Genomic DNA, 19199 nt, shown 5'->3' with positions numbered 1-19199 from the left:
CACTCACTGCATTTACTAGCGACCAGTACCTGTCAGCTCCACAGACCATGTGGGCCACGTGCCAGCTGTGCAACATGGCTGTACAAGAATGTAGTCATTTAGTAGCTGTATATATGTACCTATGACATATGACCTCGTGTGTGGCAGCATGTAGCGTGTCACCCCTACATGAATGGGTTATGGGCCATGCACACACCATCCACTCCATAGCGCTACCCTGACAAGCCTGCTGAGGTAATCCAATGTGAAATACACCTTTGGGAGAGTTATAGCCCAATAACCTCTGTAGCGTGTCCCATAACTGTGTACTGCTGTAGTGTAATAAACTAGTTAGGTAGGAGTTCTAACCCCAGAGAAGGCAACTGTGAGTGTGTGTCACTGTTTGTGTACATGTCTTTCTCTCATTGACTATGTAGAGAGCAATGCCTTTTAGGCTACTCACACCTCTTACAATTCACATACCCACCTTTGGCAAGGCTGCTGATGTCACCAACCTAGAAATACTCCCCTGGGAAGGCTGTAGGTCAGTAATCTGCATAGTACATGCTGTAACTGCATACTGCTGTAGTGTGCTAATGTAGTTAGGTAGGAGGTCACACCCCAGATGTGGCAACTGTGTGTGTGTACATATGTGTTCATGTCTGTCTTTCTCTAACTGTGTAGAGAGCTATGCCTTTTCGGACACTCACACCACTTACAATTCACATACCTAACCTTGGCAAGGCTGCTGATGTCACCCACCTAGAAATACACCTCTGGGAAGGCTGTAGCCCCGTACTCTCTGTAGCACATCCCATAACTGTGTACTGCTGTAGTGTGATAAACTAGTTAGGTAGGAGTTCCATGCCCAAACCTAGCAACTGGGTGCGTGAGTGTGTGTATGTATGTTCATATGCATGTCTGACTGTGTAGAGAGCAATGCTTTTTAGGCTACTCACACCCCTTCCAATTCAAATACTCACCTTTGGCAAGGCTGCTGATGTCACGCACCTAGAAATACACCTCTGAGACAATTGTAGCCCAATAATTTCTGTAGCATATCCTGTAATTGCATATGGCCATAGCATGATAAAAGAGTTAGGTGGGAGGTCTAACCCCAGACCTGCCAACTGTGTGTGTGTATGCTTGCATGTCTGACTGTAGAGAGAGCACAGCAATGCTTTTAGGGTACTCACACCCCTTACATTTCACATACCCAACTTTGACAAGGCTGCTGATGTCACCCACCTAGAAGTACACCTCTGGGAAGACTGTAGCCCAGTAATCTCTGTCACACATCCTGTAACTGCTTACCGCTGTAGTGTGATAAACTAGTTAGGTAGGAGTTCCAAGCCCAAACCTGGCAAATGTGTGTTTGAGTGCATGTCTGACTGTGTAGAGAGCAATGCCTTTTTAGGCTACTCACACCCCTTCCAATTCAAATACCCACATTTGGCAAGGCTGCTGATGTCACGCACATAGAAATACACCTCTGGGACAATTGTAGCTCAGTAATCTCTGTAGCACATTCTGTAACTGCATACGGCCATAGTGTGATAAAGGAATTAGGTGGGAGTTTTAACCTCAGAGCTGCCAACTGTGTGTGTGTGTGTATGCATGCATGTCTGACTGTGTAGAAAGTAATGCTTTTAGGGTACTCGCACCCCTTACATTTCACATACCCAACTTTGGCAAGGCTGCTGATGTCATGCACCTAGAAATACACCTCTGGGAGAATTGCAGCCCAGTGATCTTCTTAGCACATCCTGTAACTGTGTACAACCATAGTGTAATAACAGAGTTAGGTGGAAGTTCTAACCGAAGACCTGCCAACTGTGTCCATGTCTAACTGTGTAGAGAGCAATGCTTTTAGGGTACTCACACCCTTACATTTCACAGACTCAACTTTGGCAAGGCTGCTGATGTTACCTATCTAGAAATACACCTCTGGGAAGACTGTAGCCCAGTAATTTCTGTAGTGCATTCCATAACTGTGTACTGCTGTAGTGTGATAAACTAGTTAGGTAGGGGTTCCAAGCCCAAATCTGGCAGTTGTGAGTATGTTTGTGTGCATGTCTGACTGTGTAATGAGCAATGCTTTTTAGGCTACTCACACCCCTTCCAATTCAAATACCCACCTTTGGCATGGCTGCTGATGTCACATACCTAGAAATACACCTCTGGGAGAACTGTAGTCCAGTAATCTCCATACCACGTCCTGTAACTGCATGCAACCATAGTGCGACAACAGAGTTAGGTGGTTGTTCTAACCCCAGGCCTGCCAACTGTGTGCATGTCTGACTGTCTAAAGAGCAATGCTTTTAGGGTACTCAAACCCTTTACATTTCACAGACCAAACTTTGGCAAGGCTGCTGATGTCACACACCTAGAAATACACCTCTGGAAAGGCTGTAGACCAGTAATCTCTGTAGCACATCCTGTAACTGCATACTGCTGTAGTATGAAATAAAGCCATGGTAGGGTTCCATCCCCACACATGGTAGTTCTGGATGTGTTGTGTGTTTCACTGCCTGTGTAGGGAGCAATGCATTTGAGGCTAGTCTCTCGCAATCAATTTCAAATGCCCTACTTTGGCAATCCTGCTGAATTCAGTCATTGTGAAATACACTTTTGGGGAAGCACTATTTCAGTAATATCCATGGCAAGTACTATAACTGCGTAGTGCTGCAGTGTCATAAACTAGGTAGATAGGGGTTCTACTCCCAAGCATGACAGGTGTGCATGTGTGTATTTGTAACCCATATCCTGTGCAGAGGTGGTTGTGACTGTGTGACACCTGTGGCCAATGTTGAGCAGGATTTGTATATTTCTTATATGGTGGCCATACTATATATGACAATGTCCACCATACAGGGATAACAGATGTGATATGGCTGAGAGGCTGGGGTACAAAGCCATACCCATACATGTGGCATCAAGGCCAGGCAATCACAGTCAGCAACCCAGTATTACCCAGAGCACACTCTCAGCCCATGTGTCATACACACCCACATGCCTAGGTAACAGCCAATATGTGGGTAGTACACTGCATATTGACCACTGATAGTAACTATGGAGTGATAGTAGTGGGCCACAGAGGGCATGTCACCCTGTCCTTCTGTCCAATATGCACTTACATGCAGACAGTGCACCTCACCCATGTTCCCCAATGGACACCTGCACCACCTGTGGTGCCATCACATGTGAACCACAATGGACATACCATACCTGACAACATGCCCTGTATGGAAAGATGCCACTGACACCAGGGAATGCTGATAGCATGCTCTCAATGTAGGTGCAGGGTAAAGCTGCTGGCCATTACCAGCTCCCACCACAGGTGGGCAGGACTGGCACATCTGATAATAATCTGTGTTCACAACATGGGCTAGAAACCCCAGGTTCATAGGTAGGTACTAGGCTATCTGCCCGAAGGCATTTATAAGCCTAGCCAGAATGTGTTGGCTTTCACCACCCCCTTAGATTAGTCCCCTGTGCCTATATCCAGCAGAGCCACTGAAGTGATCCCCGGGGTAATCTTTCTGTTTCCCATCCACTCGTCAAGGTTTCTCTTGAAGAGTGCTAGTGAGGAGCTCTGCCTAATGTAGATGAGAATCTTGTTCCAAAGCATGGGAAGTCTCTGGGACAGGAATCTATCCCTCTGTCACGTCCTATTTATTGTTGTGGTGAGGTTTAGATCCCTAGAGCATGTAGCTCGAGGGGATAAGGTTTTCTTTAGGTGGGGCATGTCCATCAATTCTGGGTTGGACATGGCCTTGTATGTCAGGCAGAGATCGCCTCTGAGCAGGTGGTATGCAACCGAATACAGCTGGAGTTTCTTCAGTCGAGCTGCATAGAGCATCTGTTGGAGGCCAGTGATCCTCTTGGTGAGGTATTTCTGTGGTCTTTCCAGCCATTGCAGGTGTCTTGTAAGGTACATCCCAAATGGGGCATTGTACTCTATGATGGGTCTGATGAGTGATGAGTAGAGGGGCACAATGACCTCTTTTGATCTGGATGCGAACCCTTTTGTGATTAGGTGGGCCACATAGAAGGATTTTCTAACCACTTTGGCAATGTGATTATCAAAGAAGAGATTACTATCTACATGGGTCCCCAGATCCCTTATTACATTTTCCGTATTTAGGGGACTACCATCTATGTGGTAGTTTGTGGGTACTTTGTTATTTCCAAAGGGAATAACTATGCACTTTTTGGCATTTAGCTTGAGGCCATGATTTTGACACCAGGTATCCATCCCAGTGAGACCCTTTTGGAGGATGTCTGTACAGTTCCACATGTCACTGTACATGCATGTGGGAGGTGTGCACATCCCAGAAACTGTCCATGTCATGGACTAAGGAACACAGGCATGGCAAGTGATGCACAACATTGGCCACACACAATAGTTACCCATGTGACCAGATGAGGGATACAATACCCACCTGTGTGGGCAAATGCAGACACTACATCCCTGAGCCACAATGCAGACCATCATCATGTGGCCTGATGCCAAGGTACACCCATCGCCTAGCTTTGGACAGCCATCTGGTGCAGTTGAACATCGCACACCTGTGCAGACATGCACCCATGCATGTCAGTACTGGAACCCTGTGTATTTGTGTGTGTGTTGCATGCTGCATATGTTCACATCCACATGCCCTACAACCCCCATGGACATACTGCAGCATGCTGTCTGATGTCAGACACCTCCCCATAGCCTTCGATATTACAGTCCCTGTATGACCTGTGTGGTGCATGGGATACGTGCACAGTGATGTGATGTGGCAATCCCACAACTGATGAGTTGTACACCTGGCCCTGCCAAGTGTGACAATGTGTGCGTGCCCTTATGAGAGTGTGGCTGTGCTGACACTGGCACCTATTCATGCGGACAGGCACATGTATGTCACCTACTGTACAGCTACTGTATCCCTGTTGCAGATGTCACTCACCATCACATATATGTTCTGAGTACTCCACGACAGGTAACCCATGTGGCACAGCCAATAATTGCATTGAACTGTGCTAGCACTACATAGTTGTCAGAGGGTTGATACCCTGTGCTAGTAGGTGTATGACACAAACATGCTTCAGTTTTACCTCCCACCCCTCCCTGACATGTATTTGCCTCTGTCTGCATCCCCCACCCCCTCTCTGGTGAACGTGGAGACCTACACCTGCTTTGCTTAGGCAGCAGCATGCATATTGTAAGTGATGCTCATGATCAGCTGATGGCCTCTGCATGAATCACAGCCTTACCTAGCTGATTGCATGTGAAACAGGTGTGGTAACATTCCCATAGCCAACTGTATGGAAACCTAGGAACATCATGATGGTGTTGGCCTTTTTCATCCACTGTGAGCAGGAACTAGATCTGTTGTGTGTCAAACAGCATCTCAGATGGATTGGGGTGTACCTCTAACAACATACACTGTGGAAACTGTGCAACAAACAGGAGGGGGATGTGCCCAACCTGACTAAAGAGTGTAAATACTACTATACTGCATTTGGAGTAATGTTGCTGTAACAGTGTTTGTGTGGATATTGCTGTTGTACATGTCTCAATACCTGCCATCTCAGTTCCATGTTTATGGGGAATCCCCATCTACAGGGTCATCTACAGCCTGGGCAGTGTTGTGTCCATGGTTTCATGTGTCACCCATGGAGCATCTAGCTGTGGACTGCAGAAGGTAATGTGAGGATTGCAGTCAGTAGATGAAGAAAGCCGTGACAGTCACAGATGTCATATCCCTCATAGGGCATATGTTGTAACAAACCTGTAACAACAGTAAATGTATGCAGTTATCACAGCAACGTGTCAATATTGGCCCTGTGTATGTGCTTCCAGCCACACCTCTGTCAACCTTTGTACATATGTCGTGCATGAAGTGGTGCATATGTGCTGTACACCATAATTTGTGGCATCATATCTGAGAACAAGCCACTGATATATCCAACTGCTACACATGTTATGTACAGTAGGGGTTACATTTCATGACATTACCTGCACATTCTGCAAATGTTCGTACAGTACTGAGGTCTGTGTACCTATGGCGAATGTCGACAGTGTGTATTGTTTATATGTACCTTAGCCTGTGTATAGACTGTGGTAGATGACTTTGTTCTAGATCCCCTACTATCAGATGTTACATGTTGCTCCACTGTATGGTACTGTAGTGGCGTACATGTTTGTAGGGCCATAAACACACATGTCCCATACCACAGACATCCATCAGACCAAACTGTGCAGCAGGCCAGTATATGTAGAGTCAGTATGTGAGTGGCACATATGAGGATGGTGTAGAACACATAGTCCATATACTGTAATACCATGCTAGCTAACCATATGTGGCTGTGTTCACATTGGTTGTGGATATGTATTTTCACATAGGTGTATCCTACCCTGTGCTGTGACATGCCTATTGAGCCTGCTTTATATGCAGGTACATGTGTATTCCCACTTAGGAGAAGTAGGCCAGTGTTGAGCCAGTCTGCCTGCAGCCTGCACAGTGCATTGTGAAATGCCTAGCAGCAGAGTGTACTTACCCAGTGGGATGTCATGTGCAGATAATAGCCAGATGTCCTGCTGCTAGGCCTCCCTTAACAGTCATGTATGTCAGACAGGGCAGTGGGATGCAGTGCAGATGTATGTCAATATCTATTGGGTAGTATGTGGCCATGGCACCCCTGTACCAGTGGTCACACTGTGTCAGGCCAGACAGGGGTGTGTGAATGCATGATTTATGGTGGACATCATATACCAGTCGTTATGTGTTATACCTATCTACATGGCCGTCTACATCCATATTGTCAGGCATGGTATACATGTGCAGCAGTAAGGGCTTATGTGTATACCGTTGGACTGTACAGAGTGTGTCAGACTTTCCACATATATTGGCCAATATCTCTGCTGTAGTCCGCAGCGGCATTATGTGCTAGCAGCGGTACTGTACAATGATGTCCTTAGGATGTCTGTCAGTAGCCAATGGCACACATGTTATAAGCAGATGCAACCTCCAACACACACCATGTCTGTGAAGACAATCCCAATGGCAGTAGCAATAGCTTACTAGTATACCTGCTATACATACCTGACATCCCCTGCAACTATGACATTGGGATCATACTGGCTGGGGTTGGCCTACACTTCATGTCCAGGACATATGGTGGGAATATATGTATATATACTTATCCAGATAGCCATATATACATGATTACACATGGTTACTACAGCCAATTATCACTGTCATGGCAACCACCTAGTATAAATCTCCACATCATGTGTGCATGGTCCCATTGCATCTCTTGTGTGATGGACATCTGTCCTGTGTGTGGGCAGCCATGCTACCGACAGCATGTAGCAATACCCCTTACAGGAGAACTGGCACACTCAGGGCAGCCACATATTTGTAGGAGGATCAGAAACTACAGACAGCCTGCGAATAGAGTTGTGTTATGCTTTGTATAGTACTGGTGTTACAGGGTGTGGGTGTACATACTAGTTTACCATGAAATGCAGTCCATCTGCATAGCACACACCTGTGGGCCTGTCCCCATGCTAACCAGAGCTATGCCTATCATGTCTTTTCTGTCCACCACACAGGTCCTGTATCAGATATTACACTGGCAATGTGTGCGTTGAGTGTTATCGGTACATGGCTACCTCCATGACCGTTGGACAACATGGATAATAGAGCTTGTTTTGGTACAAAAAAGTGTGGGTGTTGTTCCAAATGCTTCTATATAAATTCTATGAATACTTTTCAGATAAGAAAACAGAAATATAATGTGAGGGGGGTGTTATTCATGCAATATGTCTAATGTGGTCTATTTAGCACAATGTAACCACTGTTCAGCTTTTTATGTTGGAAAAAACAGTAGACCTTTTAAAAAGCGCATTTATGAACATATTTTAGACATTAGGAACAAAAAATTGACTAATGCACTTTACAGACATGTGGATAGGTTTAACAACCATAGTTTTAACTTTTTGATTATTGAACAAGTTAAAAAAGATATGCAAGGGTGGATTATGGATGAACATTTAGACAGGTATGAGTTGAGATGGCAAATATTTTTAAATGCCTACAATCACCCTGGGTTAAGTGATAGTTGTTCCATTACCCCCCTACTACCCTACTAAAGCTTATGCATTATGGCATAAGGTGATTTAGATTTAAGATTTTATTTTATTTTATACTTATATATGTAAATAGGATGTATAATATTTGAAGTTTGAATATTAGTTTTAATCAATTGTTAAAAATGTATAACACAAAGTGTATATGACTTTAATTGCTGTTGAATCAATTAACAACATCATGTGACTTGGAATAGAAGTAGGGGTATACATTTGGAGTTTTTATAGTATTCACCTGCTGTTCTGATGAAGTTTTTTAACGAAAGCGCTTAACTGATAATAAATTGTTTCAACATTTTTCTGGTTCCTTGGAGGTCGTTTTCAACTGTTGTTCTTAGTTTGTTCTTGTCAACGTGTATTTAGGTTTAGTTATGCCATACCTGTGTGGTAGAGTAGACATGAATAGTGAAGGAGTAGGTAGGTAGGTAGAGGGGGGGGACATTTGAACTGTATAGTAGGCCGTTGGACTAATTGGTGGGGGAGCAGTAGTGAAGGTTTGCAAGATGTTGGGGTTTGTATGTGAGGCAGGACAGGAGGTGTCGGTGTCACTAGTTGGTGTAGGGGTATAGAGTGTTTGTTGGGGGGTTGGACTTCACCAGGTGGTGAGCAGGTGGTGATCCAAGTGCGCTTGAGGTTTTCCTTCATGTGTTATTTACATGTGTCGTGTGGGACAGCTGCATTAATACATGTGGGTTGGGGGTTCCAGATTCTGCCAATATAGTTGTGAAGAGGGTGTCACCTGTCACCTACTTGTGACTGTGAACATTACTAGTAATGAAACAGGGGTCGATAGGTAAGGGGTGTTAGTGGGCCACACAGAGGGGCAGATAGTAGGGGACATGTCCAGGGATGTGCAGGAAGGCTGACGGGAAGGTCCACAGCTGGACATTTCTTCTACAGCAACAGCTGTGTATGTACCCTGCATTTGGGGGTAGGTTTGGACACTCACACCCCTGGGTGGGGGTGAAGATAACAATAATACCTTGTGATGACAATTAGTTTGGCTTACGTGCCTACCATGGGGTGTTGCAACCATGTGTTCTTTGGTGTCATTTAGTGGGTTTGCAACAACACATCTGGTTATTCCATCCTTTGCCATGTAAACTAGACTTTGCTGCAGTGGGACTCATACCCGGCATGGCTGCTCGTTAGGCGGAGACTCTGCCCAATGCACGTTATTGCTTACATCCCTGGGCCGGCCCACATAAAACTGCTCCAGCCAACACCTGCATGCATAGGCCCATAATTTCATACCTATAGTCCCCTCGCACCTCCTCTACAGCAGTCTTCCTTACTCTAGGTGCAGGTCAGGTCTAAACACACCAATACACAGTGCCAACTTTCTACTTCTCAGGACCCATCATGTATGTTGTCTCACCCCATGGATCATCAGGCTTCCCCAGCCTTGTAGTCCAAGAACATGCATGCACTGCTGTAGGACATCTGTGTAATGCTAGGAAACCCAAATATTATACTTGGGGGTCTCTCCCACTTGTAGTATCCTGCCTGTAGTCTGGGAAGCAGTGGTTTGTTTACTTTTATTGTGTGTTTGTATGTTTCACCTATCTAGCTGGAAGGGTTGATGCTACGTGTTACATGTTTGTTGATTGGGCCCCTCACCCCCATTGGCACAGCCTGTGAACATATGCAATTCTTAACTGCTGCATCATATCCTAGCTATATATTTGTGTATATTTACACACACACACACATATATATATATAATATATATATATATATATATATATATATATATATATATATATATATATATATATATATATATCTATACACACACACATATATATATATATATATATATATATATATATATATATATATATATATATATATATATAGCTATAGATATATATTGCTGTAGCTAATGACGTGGATGTATGGGTGTCTGCATATGTATATATCTATAGGTGGGTATTTATATATATATATGTCTGTCTATGTATGTATACATTTGTACTACAGAGAGGGAGAGGTATATCTCCATGTAGTTATGGGTATATATACATACACATACCTCTACATATTTAGCTACACATCCTGTAATGTTGCCTGTTATTGCTGGGTACTGTGTTTCGTGTGTATACCGGCCAGCCTTGTGTGCCACGTATGCTTTGCGATACCTACAACTAAATCCATTAGTGTACACAGAGTCACACATGAAAACTATTGTTAGTACCAGGTAATCATTCATCCCATGGGGGACAGCACGAACATTGGGTATACAACTTTTGTCTACACCCAGAGTTACATAGGTACCCATGGCCATGTGCATGAACTACGGTGTGTGCCAGACCTAGGATACTTGGGTCAGGACAACATAAGGGATGGGTCCCGAAGGGGTTGTGGAGTGTGGAGGGGCAATGTGTGGTGGTGTGGTAGCTACGGGCTGGTAACCAGGGTTGAGATAGTGGCTGTGTGTGTGCTGTGGGTGGGGGGGGGGGGTGGACCTGTGTGTAATGAATGTTTGGATAGGGGATGGCCTTGCTTGGATGGGCCTGTACTGCTCGGGCCGTCTAGTGGGTTGGGGAGAGGGGGATGTGATGTCAACATGTGAAACATGACCGAGGGCTAATTTAAATCTCTATTTCAATGACACACGTACATTACAATGAGCTTGGTACTGTATTGTAGGGCGGACGTTTTTGTCTGGGCCAATTTGTACGTGAAGTATATTGTCTGGGGCCTGTCAAGGCCTTTCACGGTGCATGTGGACATATATGTGTCTGTTAATCTACCATTGCGATCTACAGCTGTCTGGCCAAATATACCTCTGTGGGTGTATATATTTGCTTACATATTTCTAACTATGTCCGTATATACCTATGGGGACATTTATCTGTATACATATGTGTAACTTGCTGTGTATATGTGGACGTATGGATGTTGACATATATATGTGTAGTTGTCGGCATTTGCATGTATATTTCATATATTTGTGTATATATATATATATATATATATATATATATATATATATATATCTGGATATTTATATATTTTATTTTATTTATTTATTTATTTTACATTTGTTAACTGGGGGTGTCTGACTGAGCCGAAAAGGCCCTTTTTCAGCAGAGGCCCGGGGAGAAAAGCTCCACAAAGAAAAATTACAGACACATTTAGTTATTTAGACATGATTAGTATGCACACAAATTACAAGAGACATGTTTTTACAGTGGTATGCAGCACATAAACAGTTACAGTGGAGAGAACAAACAAAAAAATATTAATTTTAAAAATAAAAGTAACTAATAGATTTGTGGTGTACAGCTGAAATTTGGAACATAGGTAGAATACATACATAGTACACAGGTACAGTACATACATTGTAGATTAGCCAGTGTTTGTGAGTAAGATACTATTATCAAGTGCTCTAGATTTAGTATGTATATGTTATCTGCTTTCATTAGCCTGGGGAGCAATCATGGCACTGCCAACTTTGCTTGAGATGTTGCCTGATGAGGTCTTTAAAGGAGGCTGTGGATGATGTGTTTTGAATGCTAGCAGGGACAGAGTTCCATTTTTTAGCCACTGAACTACTATATAGTGCATCTCCAAAGCTATTGTAGCTGTTGGTGACTTCTAGTAGTAGTTTGCTTGATGATCTAAGAGGCCTTTTAGCTGAGTGATGTTGTACTAGGTTTTTGAGGGCAGGACACTTATTGGGGAGGTAATAGATAGAATGCCAGAGGCAGAGCTGATTGTAGGTTAGGAGGTTGGGCAGTTCAAGCCGGAGCTGTCTCAAAGCAGTACAGTGATGAGTTCTATATGAGCAATTTGCAGCAAAGCGGGCAATTCTGTTATAGCAGGCTTCCATTTTGCTTAGTTCAGTTTTGTTGAGATTAGTCAGAATGGGAGATGCATAGAGTAGGGTGGATAGAAGTTGGGAGTGAGCAATGGCTGATCTTGTGTTGTTGGTAAGAAACGGTTTGATACGGTAGAGTGACCCCAGTTTGGCATGTACTTTTTTAATAGTTAAGTTGAGATGACTATCAAATTTTAGGTGGGAGTCTATGGTTATTCCCAATAGCTTATCCTGTGCCACTGGAGCAATTGGAGTAGCATTTGTGGAGTAGATAGTGAATTGACTGTTAGTGTTTTTGTTAGAACTGGTTATAATCATAAGCTGAGTTTTCTTTGGATTGAGGATAAGATGGGCTTTGGTAAGGTAGTTTTCAATGTCAGAGAATGCTAGTTGAGTTGTTTGCAGGAGGGTGGGAATGTTTTGTGCAGCACAGATTAAGGTAGTGTCATCTGCATACTGAATTATAGATGCATGCTTTGTGGAGGTATGGAGGTCATTTGTGAAGACTGTGAATAGTAATGGTCCTAAGACAGAACCCTGTGGGACTCCTATAGTTATGGGCAGCAGAGGAGAGAGAGAATTTTCCCATTTCACAGCTTGGTACCTGTCAGTTAAGTAGCTTTGGAACCAGGTAAGAGTGGAATTTGATAGATGATATTGGTTTAGTTTGTTTTACAGGATTTGGTGTGAGACTGTGTTAAATGCTTTGGACATATCCAAAAAAAGAGTTGTCACTTGTAGGCCTTCATTTTTGAGAAGGTTTACTGTGTCTGTGAAGCAAAGGAGGGCTGTAGTGGTACTATGGGCAGGTCTGAAACCATATTGAGTAGGTGACAGGATGTTGCTGTCTAGGAGATAGTTTAGCATCTGGGTATGGACGCATTTTTCTAGGATTTTGGCCAGGGGGAGAGTAAAGCAATGGGTCTGTAGTTATTAGGTTCAGTGGAGGTTCCGCCTTTATGTATGGGTGTAACATTGGATATTTCCCACAGTTTGGACACATAGTTTTCAACAATTGATCTGTTTATGGGAGTGGAGACTGGGATAGCAATAGCATCTGCTTTGAGTTTCAAGAAATAGCTGGGGAGTAGGTCGGCTGCTGTTGATGAGGCTTTTAGTTTGGAGAGCATGCTTTTGATTGAAGTGGTGGAAAATGTTTTGAAGGTAAAGCTTGTATTAGTGTTATTTGTGTTGGGGGGGATAGTGAGGAAGGAACTGTCCTGTGATACTAAGGATAGAATTGAGTTCACAAAGTGGGAATTTAATTGTGTTTCGATGGGAACTTTAGTGTCAGGGGTTGTTGGTTTGGGGGTAGCCTTTTGGGTGGATTTTAGTAGCTGGTTTACATTTTTCCAAACTTTTTGTGGGTTGTGTTGGTATTTATTTTGTAATGTTGTGTAGTAGGATTTCTTGTCCAGCCTAATGCATTTTTTTGCATGGTTGCTCAGTTCTTGGTACTTAGTTAGGCTTTGTGTTTCTTTGTTTATTTGATAGTAAAGCCAGGCAGTGTCTCCGGACTTGAGGATTTGTTTGGTTTCTTTACTGAGCCATGGGTTTGTAGAGGTTCTAACTTTGATTTTGCACAATGAAGTGACAGTGTTTAGGTGTTGTAAAAATATTTTGTTGAACTGTGCTACAGCCTGGTCAAGTGGGAGGGTTTTTTTTTGGGGGGGGGGTCCAGTCACAGTTACAGAGTAAAGTGTTGAGGACCTCGTCACTTAAGGTGTCTGGGAGACTGCCTGTGTGAGGGTACAATGTGGGGTTGTTAGTTAGGACCCAGTCAAGGATGGATTCCCTTTTAGATTTTTTATCACATCTAGTTGGAATTTGGACTAGCTGCTGGTAGCCATGGAGATTTATTAGATTACTTGGTGGTTCTGATATACAGGTGAACCAATCAAGGTTGAAGTCCCCCAGAAAAAGGGTTTCTTGTGAGTATGTGGAAGAACACCAGGATAAGAAGTCTTCAAGGCTAGCAGGTGTATTACCAGGTGGAATATAGATCACAATTGTGATGATGACCTTTTTAGGGTGAAGTTGAAGTTGTGAGATAAGTATGTCCCAATTATTGTGGGAGGGGTAGGAGTTTGGTAATTGACGGACAGTTAAGTTGGACTTGTACAGTAAGGCAGTTCCACCCCCTTTACGAAGTGGTCTGTCTTGTCTAATGATATTGTAGCCACTAGGGAGAACTTATGAGTTAGCTATGTTTTTATTTAGCCAGGTTTCTGTTAAAGCAACTATGTCTGGGGAGTAGTGTGCTATTGTAGCCTGGAGTTCAGGTATTTTATTTTTAATACTTCTAATATTAATATTTAGCATTACAAAATGGCTGGTTTTGCTGCTGTTGTTGATTTGCCCAGGGATGAAGAAAGTGGGGGTGTTATGTTCTGACATTTGTGTTGGAGCAGTTTGTGTTGGACAGGATGGATTTGGGCCTGGGTTGGGGTGGATATCCCCACTTATGGTGAGCCTGGAGTTAAAATGGTTATACAGATGTTGGAGTTTGGTGAGGAGTGTGAGAAAGTATTGTGTTTTTTTGGAGTAGGAATGAGAGCATATGTGTTTAGTTCTGAACTGGTCTGTTATGTAGTTCTTGAATAACTGTGGGCAGATATAATGTGTGATGTCTGTATACGAGAGTGCATAATGTAGTGCTCTGTTACTAAGTTTAGGGATATTGTTAGAGTGATAACTTGTGGTGTTGTAAAGAATTATGAGAAGACAGACTAGACTTAGTTGTGTGATAGTCATGGTTATAAAGTTTAAGTTGTTTCTAGGTGTGGGGGGGGTCTGAATAGGAATTATAGGGTTGCACTATATGTGGATGGGGAAGTAGTATGGGTGATGTAAAAAATGCCTAGTGGGAATGAGAGTGATTGGGAGTATTTTGTGTGGAGCAAGTTGGTGTAGTATAATGTGATATGACTTGAGGAGCTGTGATTGGTGGAGGTGATGTGAGGGTGAGCTGTGGGTGTAGCTGTGATTACTATAAATGTAGAGGTATTGGGGGTGGGAGGGAATAGAGGGCAGGGGAGCAGAGAGAGCCCGAGCGTTAGTGAGGGCAAACGGAGTGGGGCAGAGCCAACCAAGACAAGAGAAAAAAGTAAGTATTACTTTACAAATCTGAACACTTTAAACAAATTCCTGAGGTCTAATGGCTTACCGGCAAGCAGAATGTAATTGCTGAAGAGCACTTGTGTCCTGGTGGGAGACTAGAAATTTAAAGATGGCTCCATGCTCAGCAGGATTCTAATATAAACTTTGTATTGGGGGAGGGAGATAGCACAAGGGGTGTAAACCAGGTGGAATGCAAAGAAACCAGAGAGGCAATCAGTGGAAATCAGTGAAGGCCTCAGAAGGGGTAAGTAATAATTCAAACTACTTGTAAAGTGAAGGAGAGAAGAGACAGAAAAGACAGAAAAGTTTATTAGGGTTGGGTAGTGTGTCTTCACATTGACTTGCTGATTAGTAACCAGTTTGTGCACAGACTATAATAGGGAGATACATTAGCAATGAAGAGGAATGTATAAAGATGCAAATAAACAGGTGGGCCTCCAAGTGATACAAACTAAGGCAGAAAGCACTGAGAGGGCTGCTTGATGGATAATTTAGTCACAGGGATGTGAATTAAATGTATACTGTCTATTGGACAGTTAGGATTACTGTACTTGCGAGGTGGGGGGGACACAAGGCTACAACAGTCAGTTTTATTAGCAAGCTGAGAACTACTAAGAAATACTGCTAATGTAATAGCTTCACTCTCATAAAACATACAAGTAGAATGCCTGGGTGGACTAACCCTGCTCTTGAGGCTCAAAATGTATATCCTTGTTTAGTTTGCAGTACTGATTCCTTCTTATACTGTATGGGTGGAGTGGTAGCCGCAGACTGCAGATTTGCTTGAGTGTGCTCTTGAGGCTCAAAATGTATATCCTTGTTTAGTTTGCAGTACTGATTCCTTCTTATACTGTATGGGTGGAGTGGTAGCCGCAGACTGCAGATTTGCTTGAGTGTGCTCCTGCTCTTGAGGCTCAAAATGTATATCCTTGTTTAGTTTGCAGTACTGATTCCTTCTTATACTGTATGGGCGGAGTGGTAGCCGCAGACTGCAGATTTGCTTGAGTGTGCTCGGCAAGCAGAATGTAATTGCTGAAGAGCACTTGTGTCCTGGTGGGAGACTAGAAATTTAAAGATGTATATATATATATATATATATATATATATATATATATATATATATATATATGTATATATATATATATATATATATATATATATATATATATATATATATATATATATATATATATGTATATATATGTGACTACATCTGTAGATATCTTGTAGCCCTTTAGACAGTAATATATTTGCACACACACACACACACACACACACACACACACACACACACACACACACACACACACACACACACACACACACACACACATCCATCTCGCTGTAGGCATACATTTTCTGTGCTGTTGCATGACTGTGCTGGGGTTATGTTTCTGACAACAGATGACTTCTGCATATCTGGCATGGCTTAGTGGTACATCATTTTGTGTACGGTGTGCATGGTCCTGGGTTCCGGCCTTGCAGAAGCTGTTTGTTTTGTTGCTGGGTAGAACACCATCCGTTGGATATGGTGCTTTATAGCGGTTGTCAGTGGGTTTGCGCGGATGTAAGCACTGCTAACTTCCATTCACAGTGTCGTCCACCCAGTTAGCTTCTCCTTTGCTTACTCTGTGTCAGCAGTGCTTAACCCCATGCAAACGCACTGGCATATGCTTACTAGTTCTTACATATGCTACTATTGTTTATCTGTGCTTATGCCTGCTTACTGCTGCCTTATTCATTATGATACTGACTCTTCACTTTTGCATTTCCTGCAATACTCCTGTTCTTAAAAATGTGTGTTATTTATTGGGTTTTGCATTACAGATTTTGCTTCTGCCATGCTTTGCCTTGTAAAATAGACTGTGCTGTGCTGAGACTCGAACTGGCAATGCCTGCTCGTTAGGTGAACGCTATGCCCACTATACTATTGCTGACATGTTTCACTTACATATATCGTCCTTGTTATCCTCTTCAGCCTTTTAGGCTGCTTTCACCATGGCTATGCATCGGGCACACCCGAGAACCTACGGTTAGCTGTACTCAGAGTTTTAAACAACAATACAGGGGTTTCTTCTTTTCACCTTTATGTCCTGTTGCTGTTCTATGCATGGGGGACTGTTGGTGGGGATATGTGGACACCTATGAGCGGTAGCGCTCATTTATTTCCACTTTCTGCTGTTCAACGTATGGGCGTGTTTATTCTGTGGGCTCTGCTCTCAGACATGCCCCCTGCACATGTACATGCTCAGTGTAGCCTGGGGCCTTGGGCGGCACGCCTTCATTACTATGCATGGTGCGCTGCCATCCTGCTCCTAAGCAGCCACTTCCATGCATGACTAGACTAGTCCTGCACGGAAGATTAATAAATCCGGGGGACTGTCTTTGAAGTTTATTAATGTGTTTATGATATTTACTCCCCTTCCTCTTTTTCTGCAGAGAAGATATTAAAACATTCTCGTTCTCTTATTGCTTTGCATGTGACATGTACACAGCTGTCTCCATCTCTCTTCTAGGTCCTTCATGAAACAAAGTAATGCATCTAACATCATACTGTCTTTTTTATTAAGTAAACCTACCCCATGTATCCATTCTTATGGTAGTCTTTTCTCTCACTTTCTATGCAGTGTCAATACCTTTAACTCACTGGATAGAAAATTGACAGCCAAGACCAGGAATATCCTTAACCCAACCTTTTTTTCTGAATTTATGTGCCTGAAATGAACTGTTTTTGTTTGTTTTATGCTGAAGCCGACATGCTAAATCTTTGACAAGCCCCCTAGCTTTTATTAGACTGCTTTTCATTTATTTTCCCACTCTCTATCTCAATATGTAACATTATTATTACTTTGTAAACAGCCATGACTGTCTATCCAGCCTCCTGCCATCTTACTAATAAAGATACTGAGGACTGGCCCCACTATAAATGCATGCTGCAGTCTACTAGTTAACTTGTTTTCTTTTTATGTAAACCTTTTTACGGGCCCACTTGAACAGAGAGACAGGGAACTTATGGGAGCAATCACTGTGTGGGGATGTTCCAAGTCTCAGCAGTGGCATTTGAGTAGAGGATTGGGAAATGATGGTTACACAACCAGTTTGACAGAAGCAGTTTTCTACAAATGGGGGCTTCACCTCCTGCACCCCTAGCTCCCCCATGCCATTGTTATATGTGAATCAAACATAAAATATATGATTCATAAAGGAGGAATTTTTGAGGGAACAACATTATGCACTATTTATTATTGTCATGATAAAATTATATATCAGATGAATGTTTTTTCACTGCATCAAGATCACTGAAAACATAGTGTTGATTGTATGGAAGAAGCTTGAATCTGTAGTTGTACCAGGCTATAAGTAATGAGCAAAGACTGAATCTAGGAAATTTGACTGGTGGGCTTTTAACCATACTTTGTTTCTGAAGCAGAACATGCTGCTTGAAGCATAATCCAAAAGTTCAAATGTGCTCCCTTATTTATTATAATGAGCTCAAAAGTTGCTATCCCTTGGAGCAGGAATGTTCCTCCTACAGTGAATTCCATTTGAACAAGGTGTCCTTGCATTATTTTACTTCTGTTTTTGCTCATGTACCCAACACATCCCCCTTCTTTGCCCATGATGAGCCAAGTGACCACTGATAACGTATCCAATCACTATAAAAATCAAGGGAGTATAGTTATGTGTATACCAGATACAATAGTAGGAAACATTACAGGATTCCCTTGCCTGATTCTTTTTTATACTTAATAGCCACATGTTCTAACATTTTCCAATATACTGCTTCTTACCTCAAGCTGTAAAACAGGGTTACTGAAGGCTCCAGTGACAGACAGACAATAATTTGTTCCTGCAATCCCGAGAACAACAGGTTGTTGGCTTACATTCATTGACTTATAGAGAGCCAGGTTGATTTTTGCTGTAAGTGAAAAAAATGGAAAATCAAAACTACAATTACAATGTACAAATGAACAACAAATACAAACAATTACTGACAATCAAAGAAAGTCAAAATAATATATGTAGAAATGTATTGTAGTCTGGACTGAACCTGCATTGGTGCATTAATTGCATAAAATAAAAAGCCTCAAAACAGATTGAATGCCCATGAAAGAGAATCAAACCTGAAAA

General features: G+C 42.6%; 1 protein-coding gene across 1 annotated transcript in view; it reads right to left on the bottom strand.

Moving 5' to 3' along the window:
* Positions 1–18982, bottom strand: part of LOC122810943 (interleukin-36 receptor antagonist protein-like) — a 51183-nt gene extending 32201 nt beyond the window's left edge. The window contains exon 1 of the mRNA XM_044082471.1: positions 18860–18982. Coding sequence (XP_043938406.1) covers positions 18860–18958 — 99 coding nt within the window. The 5' untranslated portion in view covers positions 18959–18982. The remainder of the gene's footprint in view (positions 1–18859) is intronic.
* Positions 18983–19199: the final 217 nt, after the last annotated feature.

This window comes from Protopterus annectens, chromosome 9.part0, assembly GCF_019279795.1.
Source record: "Protopterus annectens isolate FY-2018-M chromosome 9.part0, PAN1.0, whole genome shotgun sequence".
Classification (NCBI taxonomy): domain Eukaryota; kingdom Metazoa; phylum Chordata; order Ceratodontiformes; family Protopteridae; genus Protopterus; species Protopterus annectens.
Note: the sequence above shows the minus strand (reverse complement) of the source record. Positions and strands in the feature narration are given on the sequence as shown.